Below are 25,555 nucleotides of genomic sequence, written 5' to 3' on the forward strand. Positions count from 1 at the left end.
TCTTGCATTTCAGCCCAGTACTGAGGCAGAGTCATGGGGAGCTGCCCTCTCTGGAGGTTTGTGCAGCACAACACATCCTGAGGACTTTCCAAGTCCTCACCTTGGAAATTAGGACAAGTTTTCCTTGTCTTTTTTGGAGGATATGGTGGTGAGCAGCCTGCGAGACTGCAGCTTTCCTTATTTATTTCCTTTCCTCAAGCTGGCACTGTCTTTCCTTTATAGGCTAAGCCTGTCCTAACTCACATGTGGCTGAAATAATTTGTGTTCACATGTTTGCTTTTTCCTCCTTCAGGGTATTTGAACATACAGTCTTGGCCTGAGAATATGACAGACTTCAGGGTGTTTTCTAACCTGGTTACCATTGGTGGGAGAGCTCTCTATAGGTAAGGTACTTCTCTGTTGGTGGAATAATTTTTTTTATTAATGTTCTGTGATTCTTTGTTCAGTAGCAGAGAATGCAGCATCCTTTGGGAAGGACGTCATAAATTGCTATTTTTTTTCCTCTGTTACCAAGGTGTTCATTATCAGTGTCTTTGCTAATCAGTTGTTTATAATGGGTAATACCTTCTCAACATAATTATTTTAAAAAGCCAGTCTTGGTTCATGGCTGTAGCTATTATCTCATTGACTGGAACTTACATTTATGATTTAAAATACCTAGTGAAGAAACATAGTTTAAAAGGAATGAATAATGGAACTTAGTCTCATTATTAGGAATTTATATGGTTGTGATTAGGCATGCAGGTTCATATGCCCAAACAACAAAGTGGTTTTAAGAAGAGGTAAAAGGTGGAAAAACACTGAAATCACTGAGGCACCTCGCAGGTGAGGTGTTCATGAGCTCTGTAGTGCCATTTTTACCAGAAATGTTTCTGTGTGGAAACTGTGGTTTGAAGAGAAGAAATGCTGGGGGAAGCACAAGGAGGTACCTAAGTAATTTATACAGCAACTCCTGGACCCCCACTTTGGAGAGGGAGTAAATCAGACTTGGGATTCTGCTGGCATCTAAACAACAACCTGAGCAGAATATGAACAGCAGTGAAACCTTGAGGCTGAATTACAGCCCTGCATTCTGTTCCAAGGCAGCAATTTTTATTTGGAACAGCTGGAAAACAATTATCATCATTAAAATACAATAACTTAAAGGATGCCCAGAAACTGGATATTGTCTTCACTAATATTCAGTCATAAAATATGTGCAGTCATTTTCATGTTGTGCAGATAATCATTTACTGTTCCTTTGATGAAGAAAGTTGATAACCACATCTTACAACCAAAGAAAAATGAAATGTAGAGAGTGAGCTAGGAAAAAAATCCATGAAAATAACAATTTCTTCCTGTATTACTTGAAATGGCATTAATTTGATGCCTGACAGAAGATGTTTTAATATATTTTCCTTGGCATATAAACTATCATAGGGTGGTTTAGTATTAATGTGGTGTATTAATAGTATTAGTGCTGTTCAAAGTATTAATGCTGTTGAAAGAAAAACCTGAATTTTATTCAGTTTTCCTATCACCACATTATCTCAAAAAATCTGTTAATGGATGAAATGAAACTGGTTGAGGGGTTCTGCTGGCTTACTTGGCCTAGTGCTATGAGCATCACACCTTGTGGTATCTCCCTCCTGACAGGACTCATCATTTCCTGGCCAATGGAACTAGATGTTGACTCATAAAATATTTGCTTTACCACAAAATAAAAGTTTTCTGAACAATTCTCAGTTTTTCCAGAAAGATCACCCTGACACTTGGAACTAATTCCAGTTGGCAATTCCCTACCAGATATAATGAGCTGTGCCTTCTGAAGTTAATTCCTATTTTCTCTCACTTTTGTTCTCATCCCAGTGGCCTTTCCTTGCTCATCCTAAAGCAACAAGGCATCACTTCCCTGCAGTTCCAGTCCTTGAAGCAAATCAGTGCTGGCAACATCTACATCACAGACAACAGCAATTTGTGCTACTACCACACTGTCAACTGGACCAGCCTGTTCAGCACCCCCAGCCAAAAGACAGTGATCCACAGGAACAAAAAGGCAGAGAACTGCAGTAAGTACCTGCTGCTCACTGCCACCAGCTCACCTGGGGGCTTCTGCAGCTCCATGGGCAGCAGGGGAGCTGTGCTCACTTACAGCATGCAGGGATTTGACCCAGTCTGAGCAGGAAAATGAATTTTTTTAAGGTATGGACAAAGGAAAAGGAGCAGAGAGAATTCACTGCTTCCTTAACATGATGGGAATGAATTCCAAAGGCTGTCAATGGAGTGTTCATGACTTTACAGCCCTTTCCATATGGAGTGGTGTGGTGGTGTTTGCAAGGATCCCAGAACCAGGGAAGAGATGAGAATCTTGACTCCATGTTTCAGAAGGCTGATTTATTATTTTATGATATATATTATATTAAAAGAAAACGAGATACTAAAACTATACTAAAAGAATAGAAAGGATTTCATCAGAAAGCTAGAAAGGAAAGAAAAGGAATGATGATAAAATCTTGTGACTGCTCACAGCCTCGACACAGGTGGCTGTCATTGTTTTTACTTGATGACCAATTTCACATGCTGGGTAAACAATTCTCCAAATCACATTCCAAAGCAGCAAAACATGGAGAAGCTGAAACTTCCCAGCTTCTCAGGAGAAAAGGATTTATATCCTTTTCTCCTGAGAAGCTGGGAGATTAGGATTCCCTAATTAAAGGATTTTTCATAAAATGTCTGTGACAGAGTGGCATTAGCATCTTCTGCTTCCCTCACCCTAAGTGGCCCTATCTTAATCCAGAACAGTGATTTTGGGACTGGTTTAGGTCACCAAATTCTTCTTTTTTGTATTTGACTTATCTGATAAAAAATACTACTTGAGGAAAGCTTGCATGCCAGTACCTAGGCTGAGATCATAGCACTGAAAAGCCAAAGGAAGCTCTGTAGCAGATAAAATAACTTGTTTATGTAGAAATCAGGCAGCAAATTGCATCAATACAGGCATATTGTAGCAGCAAGGCAGTTCATTTGAAACATCTGTTAGACTGCTTGCAGGAGAGGAGATTCATTAAATTGCTGTATGTTTAAGTGATATTGCTGATTTTTGTGCTCTGACCAGCCAAAAATGTTTGCTTTGGGTTTTTTCAAGCTGTGGTCCTATTTTTGACTTGCACTTTAGTTCTTTCTTTCTGTTGGTTTGAGGGTGGTTTTGTTTGTTATTTTTTGAGGGATCTTATTTCTTTTTTTTCTCTCCCCTCCCTTTGAAGTGCTGTTCTGCCCTGTTTTGAGAGAGTGAATGGCTGTGCTCATCACTATAGTGTAAATGTACCCTCAGTGTTAGGTGAAATACAGCTGGAGCTTTGTCTGTGCTGCTCAGTTACTTTTGTAATCTCTCCTACCATGGCAGAGCCACAGGAAGTACAAAGTCGTGTTTGGTTGATCTCCACATGGTTTTGGTTGTGTGGCATTTTAATTATTATTTTAGGCTGTTTCTTTACGTGCAAGTTAAAAAAGCGAGGGTTAAGAAAATGCTGCTTGCTGTACTGTGGCTGTGCCTGAGGGTGTAGGGTTTTTCTTCTGCCCCTACATAGAAAACCAGCTATAAAAATAGTGTTTCTTGGAAAATAGAGCTGCTGCCAAGAAGGATGGCACATCTGCCCAGGGCTGTGGCACTGCTTTTTGCTTTCCCTTGCAGTGTAACAGGATCATGTGGTGGGGAACCACCTAGTCCTGCACTAGTGCTCTCTAACAACTGTGTTTTGTATGGCATGAAGAAAGAATTAGCCCTTCTGACATCTCCCATATGGAATTGTTGGGGTGAAAGAAGAAGGAAGAAGCTCAAGGTTTTTTTGACCATGAAAGAGTCACTAAGGTTATATTCCCAGATCTCAGTAGGTCCCATCTTGCCAGGAGATACAAGAACTTGTGAACCTTCTGGAGAGCACAGGTTTCCTCTCCACCAGATGGAAAACTGCTTCCTATGGGAGAAAAATCATGCTCTTGGTGCTCTGATGTTTTCTTACATCAGATTGGCTTTAGCTGTCTGATTTTCATGCAGCATTTAATGAAAGAACAATCAACTTTCCTTCATTCCCAGACATATAAAAGGAAACTAAGCAGTAATAAGGTGGAACACAGGCCTCATGTCTCACACAGGAATGATTGCTCTTTGCTTCAAGCTTTCTGTAACCCCCCACATGTTAGCAGACAATGGGAAATCACTCAGGTGAATTTTGTAAGGTGCTTTCTCCCTTCATGGAGCAGTGTCCCAGTTGTTTCACTGTTTTTGAGAGCTTTGGGACACAACAACTGAACACAGCAGTTTGGAACATAATCTTGCATTAGTTGCCAGGGCTCCTTTGTCAAACACCTCTTTGCCCTTCCCTGGGATCACTCAGTTTGAATCCCTTTGAAGCTGCCACAGCTACTGAAAGATGGGCTTCCAGAGCAAATGGAAACTGGGATGTGCTGTCACATCATCCTCTCACATGCAATGTCTTGTCACTACATTTGCACACAAAGAGAAAATGCAAACTTCATTTCATCTCTAGCTTGGTGAGGATTTCTAGTAATAGACACTCACCATTTTCCAGAAAGAAAAATACTCCTAAAGACATTTTAGGAGATTTAACACTGTGGGAATCTTAAAGAGGAAAGCATATCTCATTTGCTTCCTTTTTAAACAGTCACAAGGTAAGCTCCAGTATCAAGGGGCTGGTTTTAAAAATGGACTCTGACCTGTGTTCATTAAAGGGACAGTGTATAATGAACACAGGCCAGGGGTCAAGTGGCTCCATCTGGGAGGCAGTGCAGTCCCAACAGGAGCAGTGGCTTTTTCTTTCCAACTGGGAGGCAGTGTAATCCCAACAGGAATATTGGTTTTTCTCTCCAATTGGAAGGCAGTGCAATCCCAACAGGAATATTGGTTTTTCTCTCCAATTGGAGGGCAGTGGAATCCCAACAGAAGCAGAGGTTTCCTCTCTTTGCACATCTGTGTGAGTGAATGTCAGTGTCCAAGCTCTTGTGCACAGGGAAAGGAGCAAACCACCAAGGAAAGGGTGGGTAGATTTTACCTTTGCTCCATGCTGAAGTGAAAAGTCTGCCTTTTTTTTCCCAACTTTTTTTTTTTTTTTTTTTTTTTTTTATGGAACAGTCACAGGTGAGTCATGTGAAATATGAGTGCGCGCAAAATAAATGCAGAAAAAAAATGTTCTTTTCTCCAAAGTTACTTGAGCAATTCTCTCAGCTTTAGTGACACCTGCAGTGTAAGGTGAAACCCTTCTAGGCAAAGGTTGTTAGAGATGTGATTATTATGAATTATATCAATCTAGCCACCAATTAACAACTTGAATAAATGATTACATTCATTATCGGACATGATGTAAAGCTAATTGAAGTCTGCAGGAGTTTTCCTATTCAGTTTATGGAGCTTTGGATCAGGCCCAGAAGCATATAGCCAAATAAAAATAATTTTTCTTTTTTTAGTAGCTAATTTTCTTGTGTTCTATTTAGGTTGGGGAAAAACATTGGACCTTTCTGCTCCTAACCTGTGCAGCCCCATTAATAAGGAATGAGTCCTTCTTCTAAAACTCCTGACAAAATCCAGTTTCTGTCAAGAACATTATTGTTATTTCTTTACACATAAGGCCAGGTGATGTGCTGGAGCTGCAGAGCAATGCTCAGCCCATGGAACTGCCAAACAATGTGTCAAAAATTGAAATGTTTCTTTAGCCATCCCCACAATTAAAGAAGAGAAAGGCAAGAGAAATGAGATTTTATAAGTTGTCAAAACAACCACTCCCTCCTTGCCAAGATTCTTTTATGAAAACATTTCAGGAGGAAATAATAATTTTTTTTGTTTCTATTCCTTTTTTCATAAGACTACAGGCACTGTGTTGGCTACATTTCAATGGGGTAATCATGATTTTCTTTATTGAAAAACTCTTTTTATTTGTATACAGTTACTCACTGTATTTTGGAGCTATCTTGTAATAATATCCCTTGTTATTTGGACAGATATTTTAGTGAAATACTCTGTCCATGCAAATCAATTCTGATCCCAGAGTAGTTTGAAGGGTGACAAGAATGAAAAAAAAGGAAATCACTAGTGGTAAATCACAATTTCAAGTCACAAAGAAGGTGAGAAAGGAAACAGGGAACAGCCTTTCTGTGATGAGTGTGGAAAAACAAAATCAGAAGAGCTAGCAAGATTCTTTAAATTAAAAATGAGAAATGAAGGGATTTCCAAACCTGGTTAAGTTTTCTTTGTTGCATGACAAAGATTTAAAATGAGTGATTGATTAGAAAACAAAAAACATATGAAACTATATGAAAAGTTTGTTTAATTGTAAGTAGGATAGTTTCTGGCTTTGTGGTATTTGTTTTTATTTGCAGGTTCAGGCAGTGGCAGCATAGTGGAACTACTGACATCTGATAGTTATTATAAAAATGTTAATGTGCTTAAAAGGAAGTGAGGTGAGGACAGTAAAGAGAAGCTGAATTTTGTGTCTCTGCTCATCCTGGCTGTGCTGGTCTGGCTCATTTGACTGCAGCAGCAGAGCTCAGGGAAGGAGGACAAAGCATCTCTCTGAAATGGCCCCCTGAGTCCCTCTTGCTGTGCTGGAATCTGTGATAATTAATACACTTTAAAGCATACTGAGCACCTGCAATGACTCCTAAATGAAATAACTTTGTATTTGGCTGTTCCTGGTTTGAGCTTTGAGGCAAAAGAAAAGCCAAAAAAATACTTCTGAGTACCTTTTGGATGTCAGCATTAAAAATTATATGTGATATAGAAAGGAAAAAAACTAAATCCCAGCCTTGATAAAACATATTCAGGCTTCTCATGCCTGAGGTTATTTGTGGTGTATTGAGTAAGAAAGTATTGGAGAGGGTGGTAGAACTCAAGCAGCACACTTCCTTTTCATTTATTATTCCTCTTAAGTTGCTTCCAATGGTGTAAAAAGCAAACAAGTGTCTGTATTGTTGCTGTCTCTGATAGTTCAGGTCCTTGCTGGGTTTAATTTACTCAGTCCAGGGTGCAATCCATTTGTGTAAAACATTGCATTGTGCAAAAATAAATTCAAATAATTTCTGTCCTTTCACGTGCCAGGGTTAGGTTGAAAGTGCACCCGGATTTCCTTCAGATGCTGGAGAGATAATGTGTTCCCTTTACTCTTTGCTCATTTTCTCCATCTGTCACATCCTCTAGATATTTACACAGAGAATGATTTGTAGAAAATAAAAGTACAGACTTACTCTGTTTGAAACAAACTTTCCCTCTCACCCTTAGTTCATTATGCATTTTCATGTGGGCTTGAGGGTTTTAATATAAAGGCTCTTTGGCTTTTCAGGTGATTTTACTGTAAACAATTTGAAAATCATCATTAATGGTGTCTTTCCTTCAGTTATTTCCCCACTGTCCATAAGTTTTATTTCAGGGAATCCTCAATTCCTAGGTAGCATTTTATATTGTAGTTTAATAGAAGTTTAGTGGATTCAGACAGTTGGTTTTTTGAATCCTTTAAATTTTTGCCATTTATCATGTCATGTGTCAGGGAATTTTACAGGTTGATCTTTACTTTCTATGAAGAAAAATCTCAGATTTTAACCCTATTGGATTCCTGTCTCTTTGAATGCCCACGAGGGACTGGGAAGCAGCAGTGAACAATTGTTTCATGCTTACTCACCTCCTCCTTGCCATTCAGGATTTTAGCAGCTTTAATCATGTCCTTTCTCCCCTACCTCTCTGTTTTCTCCTGGTTTAGAAGCTCTTCTCTGGTTTTGATCATCCTTGGAGCACTCTCTTAAATCTTTTTCCTGCTCAGTTTTTTCTGAAAGGAGCAGATCAGAAGTGTGTACAATATCCAGCTGAGTGCTCTGTGTATTTGTGTTGTGGCACAATGGTGATTTGCTTTTTTTCTGTCCTGTGATTTGTGGAAAAAACTTTATCTAAAAAACATGTAAAGGTTGTGAAGTAGGTATGTATTATTATTTAGTGCTGGCTGCATTCAGGATAGTTCTTTAAAGAACATGTGCGCTCTCTGGGAGTCTAGTTTCTTTTTTTTGTCTCTTAATTTGTTGTATATGTGTTAAGTTTCACAATAGGTTTATATTTATTTATATTAAATAATTTCTATTTAATTTTTATTATTTTATGTGAAATATAATATGTATTAGTATAATATTTTACATATAAATATAAAATAAATTATATATAATTAGATATACATGCATTATTATGAATCAATATATTATTATATAAATATTTATATATAAAATATATACATGTACTCATATATATTTTTATATCTATTTACTAATTTCACGTTACAATTTGTTTTTATCAGTTTTTGTACAGAGAGAGCTCTTTGGTTGTTTGTTTCCTGTAGTTTCAGTTTTAGTTTGCTTCTTGTAGTTCCAGGTTTGGTTTGCTTCTTGTTTCAAGGTCTAAGGGGCTCTTATCTTCCTCTAGTTTGGAAGTTTACATTATTTTTATTTTGTTTGAGGTAGTTTTGTAAGTTACAGGTTTTTTACCAGTATAGTAAATTGGTTAGGTTTTTAGTAAATTAATACAGGTTTTTTACAAGTACAATAAATTTATTAAACAAGTTAAACAACTCCAAACAGCACACTTTACCTAACTCTGCAATGGATTTGTAACCAAAGTGAGTTCTGGACTTGGTGTCTCACCTGCTCCCGGGCAACGGGTTCACCCCGGTGACGTTTCCGAGTGCGTGGGATGCCCCTGGGATGTTTTCCCCTGGGTTTGGGGGGGCTGTGTGCATTCCTGACAGCACCCCTGTCTCTGCAGCTGCTGATGGCATGGTGTGCAATGAGCTGTGCTCCAGTGATGGCTGCTGGGGCCCAGGGCCAGACCAGTGCCTGTCCTGCAAGCGCTTCATCCGGGGCAGGACCTGCATCGACTCCTGCAACCTCTACGACGGGTAAGACACTGCCCTTGGGTTCTCCCCTTAGCATTCTTGAGGACTTCAATGAGCTAGTCATTTGGGGTTTGCATTCATTAGCATCTGGCTCCACTGCCAGTATTACTGATTTGGGGTGAAACATGTCATGGGGTAAGATTTAAGGATTTCTAAATCTGAATTTGTGTGGAATGCTTTCCCTGGTATTCCACTGACTAAAGTTTTCTTGCAGCATTATCACTTTGCACCTTTTGTATTGCTGGTAAAGTGAGCAGTTTGATTTAGGTGAAAAGTTACCAAAAACCCCTCATTTTTCCCTACTTGATACCCTTTTTCAGAACCATACAATTATATTCTTTCAGACGAGTTGGATTCAGGCATCTGAAAAAGAAATTCTCTGAATAAGGACCCCAAAGTAGAAAAACTCACTCTCTTTTTCTTAATGCACTGTGTAATTGTAAACAGAAATACAAATTTAAAACCCAACAGGAGTTCTTGCCCCTTTTCCTATTGCTGCTATACTGGGGGAATACCTCCACAGCACAAGGTGGTTGAATCTGCCTTATGACAGAAAGGTAAAGCTGAACTGAGGCAAATGAACTCCCACAAATGCATGAAAATATTCTCAACTCTTCCATCTGGAGAAGGCTTGCAAAAAATACTTTGTCAGAGCACAGTTTTTGTGTACTGAAAAGCTTCTCTCCTCGCCCTTCATCCCCCAATAAGGAGAGTTGCAGACCCCAGTTGTGTTGTCAGTGCACTGGAGTAAGTTTGTCCCCCCTTGGTGTCTTTTGCTGCCATGGAGCCTTTCTCAGTAAGAGCATGAGGAGACTCAGTCAGTATGTTCTGTTCTGTTCTCTATCTATCAGTGAATGGCATTGATACTTTCCACACGCTCAGTTCTGTCCTAAATATGTGAAAATATTTATAACCTGGGCTGGGGGAGAACTTTTTGTTTGTGGGAGAGCTCTGCATGTTGATATTGTAGGGTAGCAGCAGTTCTTCAGGTGGGGTCAAGCTGTATTTGATATCTCTTCTAGTCCTCAGCAGGGAAAATCCACTCTCAGAGCCAGGGAAGGGTGAGTTCAAGTGAGGTTTTCCCCAGCTCCATCCTGATGTCCTGAGCAGATCCTAATGGCTGTAGAGGAATGGAGGATGAGCAGTGACCACCTGAGCTCAGAACCTTTACCTGGATGCTTCTGGAGCCCCCTAAAATGAGTGTGCAGCACATGTGTAACTGGTTAATGCAAATATTGTAATTGGTTAATGCAGCAAGATGGGATTCCCCTGCAAAGCTTGGCCTGGTCCACTCTGAGCCTACTACAAAGATTCAGTCTGTCTTTAGTGGGGGAGAAGCAACTTGCTCAGATGTGAATTCATCTTGGCCTAGAAGAAGGTGGGATGGATTGTGTTGGGAGAGCGCTGGAGGTTTGTGGTGAGGGGAAACTGGCAGCTGAAATGTTTGAAGGAAGAAATTCAACCTGCCATCACTACCTTTTTTCCTTCTTAAAAGTGGTTAATAAAAAAAACCAGTCACTTGAGTGGTAGTTTCTTATGGATACATGAAATAATTGAGTAAAAGGATGTGTTTTGACATTTTATAGATTGAGACCCCAGTCTAGAATTATTGCTGAAAACATCATGAGCCTTTTGGAGAGTGGGCTTTAAAACATGTGTTCATAGAGACCTACCTGCAACAAGGGCACCTCTGCCATCAGTGCTCACATGTGGCAAGTGGCTTCCTGAATCGGAGCCACAATCCTGTAGGTAAAAATCAAGAAACCAGTAATTTTGTCCTGTTAATGAAGTCTGTATTTCTGAATAAGAGGAAGGCCCCCACTATGGTTTTATATTGCCAGCCAAGGGCTATGTACAAATCACCAACAGGACGAGACTGCTAGGATCGTGTCTTGAGCTGTTTTATTTTCCAGCATCAGTCTCATTACATGGTTATGACAATGGGAAGATAACAGCAGCTCTGATTTTATAAATTCTCACATTTTATGTTGGTGAAGAAGGTGTCTCTGCTTCACATGGCTGTGGATGAGGTGGTGACCTGTCCTCAGCTGCTGTGACAGGATCAATTCCATCAGGTGAAGACCCAGCCAGGTGAGCTCAGTTTTGTCTTAGAATCAGATTTCTCTTAACCTGCCTGCAAAATATCTCCTCAGGGAATTCCGAGAGTTTGCAAACGGCTCTGTGTGCGTGGAGTGTGATCCCCAGTGTGAGAAGATGGAAGAAAACATGATCACCTGCTATGGGCCGGTAAGGACACAGCCTGTCGTGTTTGCAGGGTTTGGTTTGCTTGGTTTGTTATGGTTCAGGGTAACTTGCAAAAATGTACTGAAGAAAAAAAAATTAGTGAAACAAAAGCAGAAGACTCACATAGTCTGTGTGTAGGGAAGGAATTCTGCTTGTGCTGGGATCTGCCTCCTTAAGAAAGTGATTTTATAAAATTTTCCTTTTCTTTCTTGAGTTGTCTTAATGCTTTAGTGGTACAGATGCACGCAATTTTTACAGACTGACAGCATGAATTTGGGATTTGAGTGCTCTCTTTTATCCCTATTTTCATTCTTTATACCACCCCCCCTCCCAAAAAAAGAGGGGGAATTTGTCTCAGTCCCTCAGTTTGAACAATATGCTGGGAGGTTTTTTGTACTTAGATAGCCTTTAAGTTCTTTTGATAGATAGCATTTTTCATGCATCCTAAATGATGGTTAACTCATTCTCACCTTTATAATGGCCAGTAACTTCTCTTTCAAAGATTATTGCTCATTTGGGAGATAGAGGTTGTCTCTTTCTTCTAGTTTTCTGTGTATTGCCAAAATTAAGTCACAAGTATTTTGGAAATGAGGAGTTGTATTTTAGGCTCTTCATAACTGAGAAAATATAGCCTGTAATTTATTTCCTTATTTCTGTGACTTAATGAATGGAAAAAAGAGAGGCATTATAATTTTTCTTACAATAGTGTGGTTTTCTGCAATACAGCCATAAGGCAAGTAGTTAACGTTTCAAGTGTTCAGCCCATCAAGGAAATTTGGATTTGTAGCAGGGTGTATGGACATAAAATCCTAGGCCAATGCTCAACCTGATTTAGCTATATACTGGCTTATCATCACAGCTTTAAAATTTTACTTTTACATTGCCCAGGGGTCTTGCTTTGTTGGTCTTAACAATTTGGTCTTCATGTGTATTAAGAAGGAGACCCTGTAGTCCTTTATCTTGTAGAATAAAAGACCTTGTAGTCTTTCATTCCTGCTGTGACCAGATGCCATGTGCAGAATGCTTGTGGAAAATAGCTTTGGGGTGCAGAGGCAGGAGATCCCACTGAAGGCTTTGCAAAGGTGGTTCAGTGCTAAATAATGTAGCAGAAAGTTTCTCAGCATCCAAGTGGGCACTGACTTGACTGTATTAAGTACACCAATAATATTAAGAAGCTCATCTAGAAGCTGGTATTTAGTCTTGCACTCTACAGAAGAAGCTAATGGCCAAAAGCACCAGGATTTCTGTGTCTGCTGCTCCCTAACAGAGGTTAGAGCCATGCAGGTAATTCCCAGTTCCTTGGGAAGAGAAGCTGCTGCAGGTATTGCTGAGTGTGTGCCAGCGCAACCCTAGTGCAGCAGGAAAGGACAGACTAACTTGAATGCTCTACATTTCTTTCTTCCATGCTCTCCAGGGACCTGACCACTGCACAAAGTGTTTCCATTTTAAGGATGGTCCAAACTGTGTGGAAAAATGTCCTGATGGCTTGCAGGGGGCCAACAGCTTCATTTTCAAGTACGCCGATGAGGACCGGGAGTGCCATCCGTGTCATCCCAACTGCACCCAGGGGTGAGTGCCAGCTCTGCAGGGAGCCCTCCAATCCATGCACTGCTCCGAGCACAGGGTGCTTTAGAGCTAGCTTGGCTTAATAATGCACTTGTCTCACTCCTGAAAAGAGAGTGTGCAGTAGGAATTTAACCTCTGATTTTCAGTCTCTCAGCTTTTAGTCATGATAGCCCAGCAGTTTATCACCAAAAAAAACCTTTTGAAGACCACAGAGAAGCACTTTCCACAGCAATGCTCTCAGCTTTCCTTCTACACTGGTTTGTAGCAAATGCTGCCCTTTCACTTAGTTTTAGGCCTGTAAAATGAGGTTTTTTTAGTATTTGTTCCTTGACAGAATCTCTACTACTGGGTATTGGTGACCTAAGCCTGCAGCACTACTGTGAGACAAAAGTGTTACTGCTCTCCATTCCCTACAGGGACTGATGCACAGAGTTTGAAACCAGACTTTGCACAGGAGCCTGAGATTGAACATCAATTTCTGAAGTCCTGTTGAAGTGCCCAGAATAATTTATTACACTTGGAATTTGTTACACTTGGAATAATACGGCCCATGAATCTGAGCCAGAATTAAGAACCTGTACAACAAAGCAATAGTCACATACACACCTATAGTTTTGCACAGGCCATGGAAATTACTACTGCCTTTTCCATGGGGCAATTCAGAGTGTCCAGCATACAAGGAGAGGAAGAGGCAGCAATGGGAAAAAGAGAAAATATCAGCCAGTGAAATAATCTTCAACAAGAGGCTCTTATTGTTTAGCAGCTAAAATTAAACCAGTAAATTATTCAATGTAATCTTGATGTCAACAGCTGTTGCCATTCAAAATGAGACCTTTTGCTGGTTTTGCAAATCTAATTACAATAGAACCATTAGGGAAATGAGAGGGGACATCACAGAGACACAGCCAGGATCTGTTACACATTTGTCTCACCCCCCAGACCCTTTAAATCAGTTAGGCAATAAGAAAAACGCTGCTACTGTGGAAGAAGAGGGTAAGAAGAAATAATATTAAAAGACAAGCTCACTCCAGGAACTCTGGTCCTGGCTTTCATAGATGGAGAAGGTGCCAGTGCTGATCTAATCTGCCAAACCATGGATGTGTGATGGATTTACTGTGCCTTGCAGCTCTCCTGGCCTCCTTCTTCCTATTCTCTCCTCTTTCCTGGGGAGTTCTAACTGACACAGCTGTTTCTAGTGTTGGTGGCCCAACTGTGTTTCTCCTAGACCAGGAGGACAGCAGAAGGTTTTCCATGCCTTTCCACTTCTCCATAAGCATTAATATTTTGCAACTGGTTGTTTATTTTTATCTGCCTGGGTTGAGAAGGGAGGTTTTTATGTCTTGTGCTGAAAATGTGACATTCTAGTTCATGCACAAATGTGAAGGGCATTAGGCAGTTCTAGCTGACCTTGGCAGTCCTCATTGGCAACTCTTGCTGACACTGGGTTCCCTTATGCCAAGTGATGTTGTCCTTTTAATCCTCGGACTTCTGGCTTTCCCTCCTTTTTATTTTGTCCTTCTGATTAGGTGAAAGGATGTCCCACAGTGTGCCCATCCCCAGAAAAAGGACAAGTTAAAGGGCTAAAGGTCTCTCCCCCAGTTATGTACACAAAGCCCATGATGTTCTCATCTCTCAGATGAGGAACTATCCCTTTTCCTTGACACTAATTTCCCTGTGGAAATATTTGTCCTCTTATTAAAGAGTTGATGGGTCTATTCTTAGGTATTTTTTTAACCCTTAGAAATACAAGGTTCTCTTCCCCCCAAGTCTGGCTAAGCATGGCTTACTAGTCATTTTAGTGTTCCTAGAGAGTTTGTGGCATGTAATTATGTTAATGAAGCTGTTAATGACTGCCCAAGATGTTTGGGGTTTGCAGGTTGTCCATCTTCTTGCCAACATTGTCAAGGCCTAAATATGCCCATGGAGAGAAGGGAAATCGGTTACTCTCTCCTTTCCTCCTTCAAGGCTGAATTCTCTAGTTTCATACCCTTCCTTTACAAAGTAGTGTTTAAATTCCCCTCAGTCGTGATTCTTCACTGAAATAGGTTGTGGAGAGAACACAGCTTGCTATTTGGCTCATGGCTGAAAGGTGGAGAGAAAACTTAATTCTGCTTCATCCCCCACATCTGTTCTCCTGGCTGCCAGATCAAGTGCTGGAATTACAGCAGTGCCCTCTCAGTACAGCTGGGATACCCATCCAAAAGGGCTGAGCTGTGGCAGAGCAATGCTTCCCAGGATGGTATTAGCTCATTCCTGCAGTGCTGCTTGATAAAATAGGTTCTTAGTTCTCACGTGATGTTTCCAGTCATCCCCATCAGCTGTCACCAAGAAAGGATCTGTCCCACCTCTGTTTCCTGTGTTTTGCCACAAGTTCCATCTTGGCATTTGCAGAGGACTGCTTTAGTGAGGTTTGCTAGCACCATTCTCCTCCCTTATTCAAGTGTTATGACTGTTTCTCTTAATAGGTGGGTAATTATCCAGCCCTGTTAATGATCTTGCATTGACCAGAAGAACTGTCAGACAGTGGCTTCCTTGCATGCAACAACTGTGCTCCTGCCCTTGTATGCCTGTGATAAGTATCAGCTACTTGCAGCCAGTTTGGAGCAGATCTGAGGCACGTGGAACAGCTATCCCACTTAATTCAAGAGAGTTGGAAAGCATTTGGCACCTCTTCTTGCAGAGCCAGCCAAAACTGAACAGTTCCACAGGAATAAAACACTAATTACACAATAGCAAGTGACAGCCTGCTTCCTTGCTGGGCAGGACACAAATGGGAGATCTCACTGGACACCTCCCCTTGTCACAGAAACATGTTTTGTCACACAGCTTTTTGAAGGGAGAGCATTACTCCTCACCAAAATTCTCTTTTCCTTCTAAGCTATGACCAGAGAAGTCAGGAGAGCTCCAGCAGTGTGTGGCCCTGAAAGGATCTGGGGGCAGAAGCACCATGTTGTCTCTAAAACTTAGGTGTATTTTTAGGAAGAAACTTTGAATTCCAGATGAAAGAATAATGCAAACACATTCTGGATAAGAAAAACTGTTTTGCAAAGTTTCCTCCTAGCCCCTGCTCCAGTTCAGCTTTGTTCCCCTCACCTGTTAGCTCAGTAGCCCTTGGGCAGAGTTGTCTGATTTTATCCATAACAATAATTGTGTGACCATCACAAAAAAGGTTTTTTCCTGCCCAGAGAAAATCCACTTACACCATTGTAAAATCAGTTTTGTTTGTTTCCAGTGACCAGGATTTTTGAGAATTCATCTGGTGTGGAATGGCTTTGCTACCTCATATCTGTGCAGTTAAAACTCCACCTTTCAATCTTAAAGAAGGTTGATAAATGACAATATTTCCGGATTGTTCCTGGAAAAAAAAATTGTTGTTACTGCAATTTTCAAAACCCCAAATTTCCTTTCAGAGGATGATTATCTATTAAGCTAGGATGAGCTCCAAGTGTAATTTTCTGGATAAGCTGTATTGAACTTATTTAAGGTACTGAATATATCATTAATGAATTGGCACGTCTCAATTAACCAGTTCATTTTACAGAGCCAACTTGGAAAAGAAAATATCATCCAGACTCCAAGCAGAAGGAACAGTGGGTGTGAACAGCATGATGTATGATTGTGTCAGGCTGATGTGGGTCAAAAAGCCTGGAAATGAAGGGAGTTCACTCCTGGGGAAAAATACCTGATATTTGGGAGTACAAAATACCCTGTGAATAAATATTGCCATGACTCCAGTGTTGTACTTCCCTGCATGTAATCAGGACAGCCACTCAGGAGGAGCCTGGGAACTGCCTCACTAGGAGTAATGGAATTGCAGCCGGACAGAGTTCTCTCTTTGGGGAAGCCAAGCCCACGGAAGAAGATTACAATTTGAAATAAAAATCAACGATACTTCAACTTGCACTGGGTGAGGTCCAGCAGTACAGTTTGGATTCAGTCTTGTTCTCCAAATGAACATGTGAAGTGACTCCAAGACTAGAAGCTCTTGATGTCAGTTTGCCAGTTCTCTAAACCGGCTCTCAGACCTCTGATTTGAAGATCCTCTTCTTTTTATTTACAGCAAGAGTCTGAGCTCAGCTTTTTTTAGCATGGTAGGAAATGGACAATCTGAGCAATTCTTCAGCCTCCTTCATTGCTGAGCTTGTTTTTTCCAAATTGCTGAGAATGCCGTGAAAGGAAGAATCATTGGATGTGTTTGAGATGGGTTAGAATTCAGACAGTCCTGAATTCTGAAGTACTGATGCCCAGGACAGCTGAAATTCCAAGAGTTCTCTCTATTAAGTTTTTGAACTGTGTTTAAATCAACCCTTACATTTATGCGTTATCTGGATTTTTAACACATCTTTTTTGTGTCTGCACATATACTCGAGGAAGCAGTCATTGAGGAAATCCTTCCAGTTTGTGTTGGCGTGTCAGAGTAAATGTCTTATGTGAAAATAAGAATTCAAGTAAACACAGGGTAAGGTTTACTTGCGCTGCTCTCCCTGATGAGCAGGTACAGGGAAATTGAATTCATTTTCTAATGGCAGAGTGATCCCAATTTAAATGCAGCAAAAGCTGAGGAGTGGCAAGTGATGGTGAAGCAGAAAGAACATCTCGTGGGAGCCTATTTGAACTCTCAGATTTTTTTGACATGCATATCCTTCCATCAAAGCCAACCTGAAAAAACAGCAAACTTTAAAAGAGTTGGGGATCACACCTTATATTTAAAATGCCTCAACAGAAGTAAGTTGCAGTCTACTCATGTGTCAGATCACCTCTGCTGCCTGTAGCAGATGTACAGCCAAAGGGCCTGTTAATAAAATGGCTCTGAGATCTTCTTAAAGAGTGGAAATAAATGGTTTGGTTTCCTTAAATGCCGAGGGCCAGGTGCTCCCCATGGCTAAAATGCCTAGCTGGGTGTGCAGCCCTGAAGGGGGGGTCAGGTGCTTTTAACCCCTAAAAGCTCAAATTTAGTCTCTGAGAATCCTGACTGCTGTGTAAATGTGTATTTGACTTGCTGTTTGAATGCAGGGGACCAGGAAACCAGTCCTGCTCTTCGTGGGGGCAAGGGAAATCCACACATGGCACACACTTGTTCTGCAAACTCTTTTCCATGGCTGTGTTTTAGTGGTGCTGCACTTAGTGATTCCTTACATTTCCAGTGCCTTTGGTGAGCACCTGCTGATTGTGCAGGTGGAGAACTTCTGGCAGCACCCAAGGAAAGCAGAATAAAATGTCTGAATCAGCAGACACCATTTTGCTGTGGTTTTTGTTGCTGGAAGTTGATCCTTGAGCTTCTCTGTTAAAAAAGGATTTCTTCAGTTACCCTGGCTGGAAGCTTAGAACAAAACAAACAATTGCATCAATTACAGAAAGAAAAGCAAGTTTTGGATTGTGCTCCTGGAAATCTCGACTTGTAAATTAACAGCTTTTGTGCAGTAATCACTGGTTTGATGACTCATAAAAACACACAGGAAAAGCAGCCCTGTTGTCAGGACTCCCACTTACACAGGTGAAAGTGTTGTTTGAGCCAAGATATGGCCTGCCATTATTGTTCCTCTTGTCACAAGCTATAATTTTTTGGTGACACAGGTCTCTGTTAGCCAGAGAAGAGCTAGAATTAAGAACGCAAAGGGGATTCCTGCTCGTTGGGTGTGTAAATAACAGCTGTCTCTCTTTCTCTCCCTGTTTCCACTTTGGATTTGCTGCAGGTGCATAGGGCCACACCTGGAGGACTGCATTGGGCTGATGGATAGGTACTGGCTGGCTGCTGGCTGCCTGTGTGTCTCCATCCTGCACGTGTGGACAAGGGCGCATGCGTGTGCATGTCCTGGGGCGTGGCAATGACGTGGTTTGTTCTGTAATTGCCTGCAGGTGTAGAGGCCCAGCTAGTCATGACTGCATTTTCTATCCATGGACACGGCAGTCCACTCTGCCCCAGCACGCTAGGTAACATCCCCACCGCATCCTCCATACCTGCCATGTCATAGCAGCCAGTTTGAACACACACCCACCTTGTATTCTGGGAGATCTGCCTCCCTGCAGCCAAATTTGCTTTCTGTTTGAAAGCCAATTAGATATTCTGCTAATTTAAGCTGATTTTTAAAAGTGTTTTTATTTTTCACTTAAATTGATAAGGATTAAATTCTGAAATTTCCTGTAGATATTCATTCTACAGACTGAATTTCCAAATTAAATTTTATTAGATGGTAAAAATTCTGGTAAAATTGGAATGCATTTGTTTTCTCTTTGCTGGGTTGTTTTTTGCTGTTTTTTGCTTAAGACAAAATTTAAAAGCCAATGAGCCTCTTTCTTCCATACACCTTTCCTTGCAAATGTAAATGTTATAGCAAAACAAAATTTCTTCCTTACTTCACATAAAACTGTTATTTGATTTTTTTTTTCATTTTCTGTTTAAAAGAAAAATTGTAACCTTGCAGCAATTTTATTTTTCAGTAATGACAATTGAAACAAATTCATGTAGGCTTTATTCTGCATTCTTTTTCATGAAAGCCCTACATTGCTATTGAGTTTGTTCATTCTTAAATTCAAACTGGTTAATATGACTTCTAGGCTTTGGGATTACTCTCCTGAGCTAAGACTAGATGAAAAATGCATAAATTCAATCCAACCCACCTCATTAAGATTTTCAATCTGAGTTTTTTTCTTGTCTTTTTCAAAAGGTTTTAAGGTTGCCTTTCCTTCCTAATTGTGTACATAATGTGGATATACCTATTTCTAGCTTATGAGGGAGAACATATTTGGACTTGATAAACAGTGCACTATAAATGCAATTAAATGGTACAATTGTTTATTGAATCAGTATCAGTTCTGACTTAATTCATTAACCAATGAATAAGCAACAGGAGATGAATTTTTCAATATGTCAGTATTTTGTTTTAATCTTTCTCATCTGGTATATCCACTTTGAGATATTTCTGTGGGGCCTCATTTTCCGATGGACTCATCCAAACAGAGCTGCCCCAGTTTTAAGGGCCCTAATTTTATCAACTTCACTCAAAGCACAAATACAGAAAATGTATTTGTTGTTGTTATTATTATTATTATTATAATTATTATATTATTATTATTATTATTATTATTATTATTATTATTATTATTATTATTATTATTATTATTATTATTTCCTTAAGTTTAAGGGCCTTATTAAACTACAGAAATGAGAGGAATTGTTTTACTCTGTTCAGTGGTTTAACTCCTGCTCCATTCAGTCTCAAGTGTTTCCTTTGGATCTGATGGATATTTTTTTGTTTGTTTCAGCCTTGCTGAATTTATTCTAGGAAAACTACTGCACTGTGTTTAAATGTCAGTATGTATTCTTTCACTTTCAAGGCAAAGAAGGAAACTTCATACCTCTATAATAGATTTGTGAAATTGTGCTTTTTTTTTTTTAATTGTGAAAATGGTTCATTCTATTTGGGCTAAAAATGGGCAAAACTGCACTGGCAAAGTGACACTTTTTGTTACAGTAGGGTTGTAAATCCAAAATGGATGCATTTAACTTTAGCTAGAACCTTCTTCATGTCTCTTTAACAGCTGTGCACCCTCCTGAGACTTGTAAATCTTAATTAATAATGAGTCTGACCCTTACCTATTGACTTGAGTTTTTTCCATTGATGTGAATTATCAATGAGTAGAAGGGGACAGGTTTTTCTGCTAAAAGTGAGAACAGGGCTTTAACCCAAACAAGAAATTCCTCATCTTCTCCTATTTCCATTTCCATAGCAGTGTTGCTTTCCCTTCCAGTTTTTTAGTTTGCAAATTGTTTGTGCCATGATTCATTGACTTGAAGGCTTTTGTAAGAGTCTGGTAGAATAGCAAAGGAATTCTTTCTGTCATGTTTAATCAAGATGAATCAGATGTGCATCACATGGCTTGTTTTCCAAATGGCTGGTGAAACTTCAGTTTTTCTGCTTATCTTTAGTCCCTTCAAGTTTGTGGGAAAATCAGCCTTTTGGCAATGCGTTTCTTTCTGCGTAGTTTGGGTTTGGTTTTTTGTTTTTTGGTTTTTTTTAACCTTTAGGTTTAATAGAGTTCTGTCCAAAAGAACAGCTCCTCATGCAGCTTCCTGTATGGATTATTCTTGTAGGGCTTTGGTTTTGGTTCCACCTTCCATACCAGTCTTTGCTAGAAATTGCCAAAGCAAATATGGAAAGCAGAAGAAGGCTGGAATTTGCCAGGATGCCCAAAGGAGTTATCCATTCTCCTTTCCTGCCTCTTATTACAGTGCCACTCCTCCTTTTGCTGCCTTCTGGCATTTACATTCAGTGGTTTTTGTGGTTGAAATAGCACACAGTAGAGCATTCCAGCATATTTTGGAACAATCAGCAAAAAGATGAGTATGTCTGTTCCCAAGATTGGGATAAGTGTTATCTAAAAGGAGGATTCAAAAACTGTAAAAATAATGCTCTACTGTTCACTAAGAAAACACTCTAGAGAGTCAGGAGAGGCTGGTTCCTTTCAGGTTCACCAGAAAAATTTGGTTAGTGCAGTGATTGGAGTGAGGCTGTGGACAAAGATTTTACCTAAAGTATGAATTTTAATTGGTTTATCCTTACTAGGCTTCATTCACCCTAATACTAGGAGAGAAGAGATCATCAAAGAGGCGTGGCATTTCTGTTTTCTCGAGCATGTGAGATTGTATATCTAGAAATGTGATAGGAAAGAAGCAGCAGCAGCACTGATGTTCGTGGTCTGAGTATGCTGCTGTCTCTGTTTACGCCCCGAGAAAATTTCATTTACATTTCCCTTTTAACTAACAGAAACTAATTAGCCAGGCCCACTATTGTCAAGTGCTTCAATAGAATGTTGTGTAGATGTTAACTCTAATTACAATGCTGTTGCTAGTTTTGTATCCAAAAAGGATGTCCTCTCAACAAATCATCACTTCCTCAACAACAACAACAAAAAAAAGAGCTGGTTTTATCTACTGCTTATGTGTACAAGAGCTAATTAACAGTAAACCCTGTGTAACGCAGGCAAATCCTTTCATAGCTGTTTTGTACCCTGTCACAGTATGACTTCAACAGAATTTCACAGCAGCTCTCAGTAGTTGGTGGGGAAGGGAAACCACCTCTAATAAAATGCTTATGTTCATGGTTTTCACGGTGCTCAGCTCCATTGCTTGGAGGAAAACACTCCATATGCTCTCTGCTTTTATAGAATAATTATATTATTCTGGAGGGGCAGAGGATCTCTGTATAAAATAAGAGGGAAAATAAGATCTCTGACTACCAGCTAAGCTATGTTACTTGGTTGGTAAAAGATGCTGCTCTCGAGAGACTCTTAATATGGAGCTTTCTGAAGCTGTATCAGAACAGAGCAGTTGAAGAAGCAGGTCTATTTTTTTAAGAATCAGACTAGAAGAACAGTTTCAGATCCTTCCTCCATGGGTTGCATAGATCTTACATGTCATCAAACAGAATCACAGAGTGAGCTAGGTTGGAAAAGACCTTTGGGATTATCAAGTCCAACCTGTGACCTAGTACCACCTTATCACCTAAACCATAGCACTTTTTAAAATCTTTTTTTAAACCCCTCCAGGGACAGTGACTCCACCACCTCCCTGGGCAGACCATTCACCTTTTCTGTGAAGAACTTCCAATGCCCAACCTAAACCTCCCCATTGTCCTCCTGTCCCATTGCTGGTTGCCTGGGAGGAGAGACCAACCCCCATCTGGCCACACCCTCCTTTCGAGTTCATGAAAGAGACTCGTAGAGAAATCCCAGTTCTGTGGGTGACCTTGCCTCTTCTGAACTGGTTCTGAAGCCAGACCTTTGCTGAGGGTAATTTAATTCTCACCATGGCATTTCCCTGCCTGGAGCTTTAGGAGGAGTATCTTTAGGGTACCCCTGGAACATGAATGAAAGTCACTGCAGCTGGTGATTTTGTGAGCTCCACCATTTTTTTTACCACTTCCACATTTTAAGACTGGCCTTCTTGTGAAAGGGTGTAGGTGGGTATTCCTTCTTTCCTGTTGTGCAGACAGAATCCTAGAATGGTTTGGGCTGGAAAGGACCTTAAAGCTTATCCAGTTCCAGCCCTCCCTGCCATAGGCTGTGACCCTTCAACAACCTGAGGTTTCTCCAAGCCCCATCCAACCTGGCCTTGAACTCTTCCAGGGATGGGGCAGCCACAGTTTCTCTGGACAACCTGTGCCAGGGCCTCACCACCATCCCAGGGAAGAATTTCTTCCTCATATCTGACCTAAGTTCCCCCTCTTTCAGTTTGAGGTCTGACCACAGTTAATAATGGCTCAATATGTTAAACCTTCTGTTCTGCACCACCTTCAGAAAGATTTGTCTGTGATCAGTGAGGGCTTATGCTTCATTTGCTTTGCTCAGCAGGGTTGGCTGCCATGGACTCATGGTATGGAAGGACTTAGTAGGATATGCTACTGCAGAGAGAAATGAATTGGTAAGGTTGGGAGAGTGGAAGAACTGGAAGCAATTCTCACACAATGATGTTTTAAATCTGTTCTGTGGCTCCAGTGGTTTGAGGATCCTGTTGAGAGAGCGTAGGATAGAGCAAGGTCAGAAATCTGTTCCTAGAAGTTTGTTGTACAAGGAGTAGAATGTGGGCAATAAACTCTTGCAGGATCTTGGCACTGTTGCTACTCATTGACCAAGTTTCTCAACAGCTATGCTCATTTTTGATAAGAAAATTGTTTGGAAAATTGACTAAATTATCTTTACTGAAACCATGAGCAGAAAAAATGATGAGTGATGAAGGCCAAATGTGATAGGTCACTGCTGGAAAAAAAGAAGCAATAGGAAGTGCAAATTAATAAGTGGTTTGTTAGAATGAGAAACAACACACAGTGCCATTGCAGAAGTGATTGCTTTGGTTTCTCATCACCCTTGTGTTGTGGGTTCTGTATTGATTTGGCTACACAAATAATACACAATGCAGAAATAAATTTTTGCCGTGGAGAAGTGACCTTATTATAAAACAACAGTATATATCTCACCACTCTCCAATGGGTTTCTCTCATGGCTGGAAATAAGGATTTAATTTAGATTTAATACTGTTATAAATTAATTATCTATTATTAAATATACATTTGTAGAGCTTTAGAAATATGGAAGATGTAGGGTTGTTTAAACTTCAGTGAATAGTTCCTTAATAATTCATTAATATTTAATACATAATAAATCAGAACTAAATCTTGTGGTCTTACTTCCAATCTACCTGTGCAATGTAGGATTGGTTACTCTTTCTTAGTTAGAAAAATTAATATGACAAATGTATTAGAGTTGAGAGCCCAGCCCAGACTTAATTCTCTGCAATTTGGCTTACTCCTTGTGGCTTTACTCAGGTATGAAGGAGCTGCAATTCCTGCATGAAGCAGGAAGATCTTGGCTGAGGTTCTTTAGAGTATTTTGCTTTTCATTGCCTGTTTAACACCAGTTTTCTGGAATGATAGAGCATAGAACATGTAATGCAGATTCAAATTTGCACATTGACATTACCTTTTTTGTTTGACACACCAAAATGTATGTTTACTTCTCATTTAAATTGCAACAGCTTTCCCAGTATTGGATCAAAACTAGCTGATAGATTGCTAAGGATGATAGCATAGTTGTCTGTCAGTCCCTTTCCAGGAATGGAAATATCATTTTCCAGTCCTTTGCAGGAATGGAAATTTCAGTGTTGAATTTGATACTTTGCTAGTGTGTAGCAAACACAGTGGTAAATGAGTAAATGTAATTAAACAAGCTGTAGGTTTCAAGGAATTAACAAAGTCCTGACTTTGGTGCTGTGTGTAGGAAGTTGTACTTCAGCATTTACCAAAGGTGGAAGCATCACCACCAATACCAGCAATCATTCAGGAAGAGAGCATTAGGAAATCAAGCCATCAGACGAAATTACTTATTCTTACTATAATTTTTTCCATGCTGTAAAGTAAAGTAACAGGCTGGGAAAATGTCATGTAAATTATCTGTACCTTTGGGTAGTAGTTTCAAAAAACTAAATTCAATTTCTAATGGGAAATGTGGTCTAATGCTAAGCTCATTCCCTATGCCTGCCCTCTCTTTGTTAGTTCAGCTTCCTTTGCATCTCCTTGCTGTAAAGTAGAGATATTTTGCCTCTTTTCTCCCTGGTTACAGTGGTAGTGGAGAGAGTTGAACAAGAATGTAGGCCCTGTACCTTCAGAGAGACTGTTTTCCCAGGAATGTGTGTTAGAGAGGCTTTAGGGAAGAGCCATTGCAAATGGTACTTTGTGTCTTGGAATGAAGTTTTGGAACTTTGGAATGAAGTTTTGGAACAGCTAAAGCTTATTTTGGCTGAAAGTGAAGGTGTAGAGCCAGATTCTCCTCTAGAAATACATAGGTAAGAAGACAAAGTTTGGTTGAGGATGGCACTAAGTCTAGCAGACTGAAAAGGAGAGTTGGGTATCTTCCAGGTGTAAAATGGGTGAAATCTGAGAGATATTCAAAGCAGCAAAATGCCAGTGCATTTCTAATGAAGGTTATTAATCCCTGGAATGATTTTCTGTGGTAATGTTCTCTTCTCCAGCACTAGACTTGTGAAATCAAGACTGGGAATTTTTTCCTCCAAGCAAGATGAGTTTGTGCAGAGCTTGGAGGCAGAGGGTGGTGTGGCTCCTCCTGCCATGGGACAGGACACTTGAATGTCTGTGACAATAATTTCCAGCTGTGATCAGCTCATGATCTAAGCTGCAATGTCCTTTAAATTTTGAGTCAGAGTACTGAGTTGGACAGAGACAAGCAAATCCAGCTGCTGAATCCTGGGCTTTGGCTCCTGACAGCTGTGGGTGAGGCACAGAGTTCCACATGACTTTACACAAGATTTCTGTTCT

General features: G+C 40.2%; 1 protein-coding gene across 1 annotated transcript in view; it reads left to right on the top strand.

Annotated features, from left to right (window-relative positions):
- The window catches only part of ERBB4 (erb-b2 receptor tyrosine kinase 4), a 584,914-nt gene that overhangs the window by 429,993 nt on the left and 129,366 nt on the right, over nucleotides 1–25,555 (top strand). The window contains exons 11-16 of the mRNA XM_030952612.1: nucleotides 293–383; nucleotides 1,849–2,048; nucleotides 8,789–8,921; nucleotides 11,072–11,165; nucleotides 12,577–12,731; nucleotides 18,422–18,466. Coding sequence (XP_030808472.1) covers nucleotides 293–383; nucleotides 1,849–2,048; nucleotides 8,789–8,921; nucleotides 11,072–11,165; nucleotides 12,577–12,731; nucleotides 18,422–18,466 — 718 coding nt within the window. The remainder of the gene's footprint in view (nucleotides 1–292; nucleotides 384–1,848; nucleotides 2,049–8,788; nucleotides 8,922–11,071; nucleotides 11,166–12,576; nucleotides 12,732–18,421; nucleotides 18,467–25,555) is intronic.

The sequence above is a fragment of the Camarhynchus parvulus genome, chromosome 7 (genome assembly GCF_901933205.1).
Source record: "Camarhynchus parvulus chromosome 7, STF_HiC, whole genome shotgun sequence".
Classification (NCBI taxonomy): domain Eukaryota; kingdom Metazoa; phylum Chordata; class Aves; order Passeriformes; family Thraupidae; genus Camarhynchus; species Camarhynchus parvulus.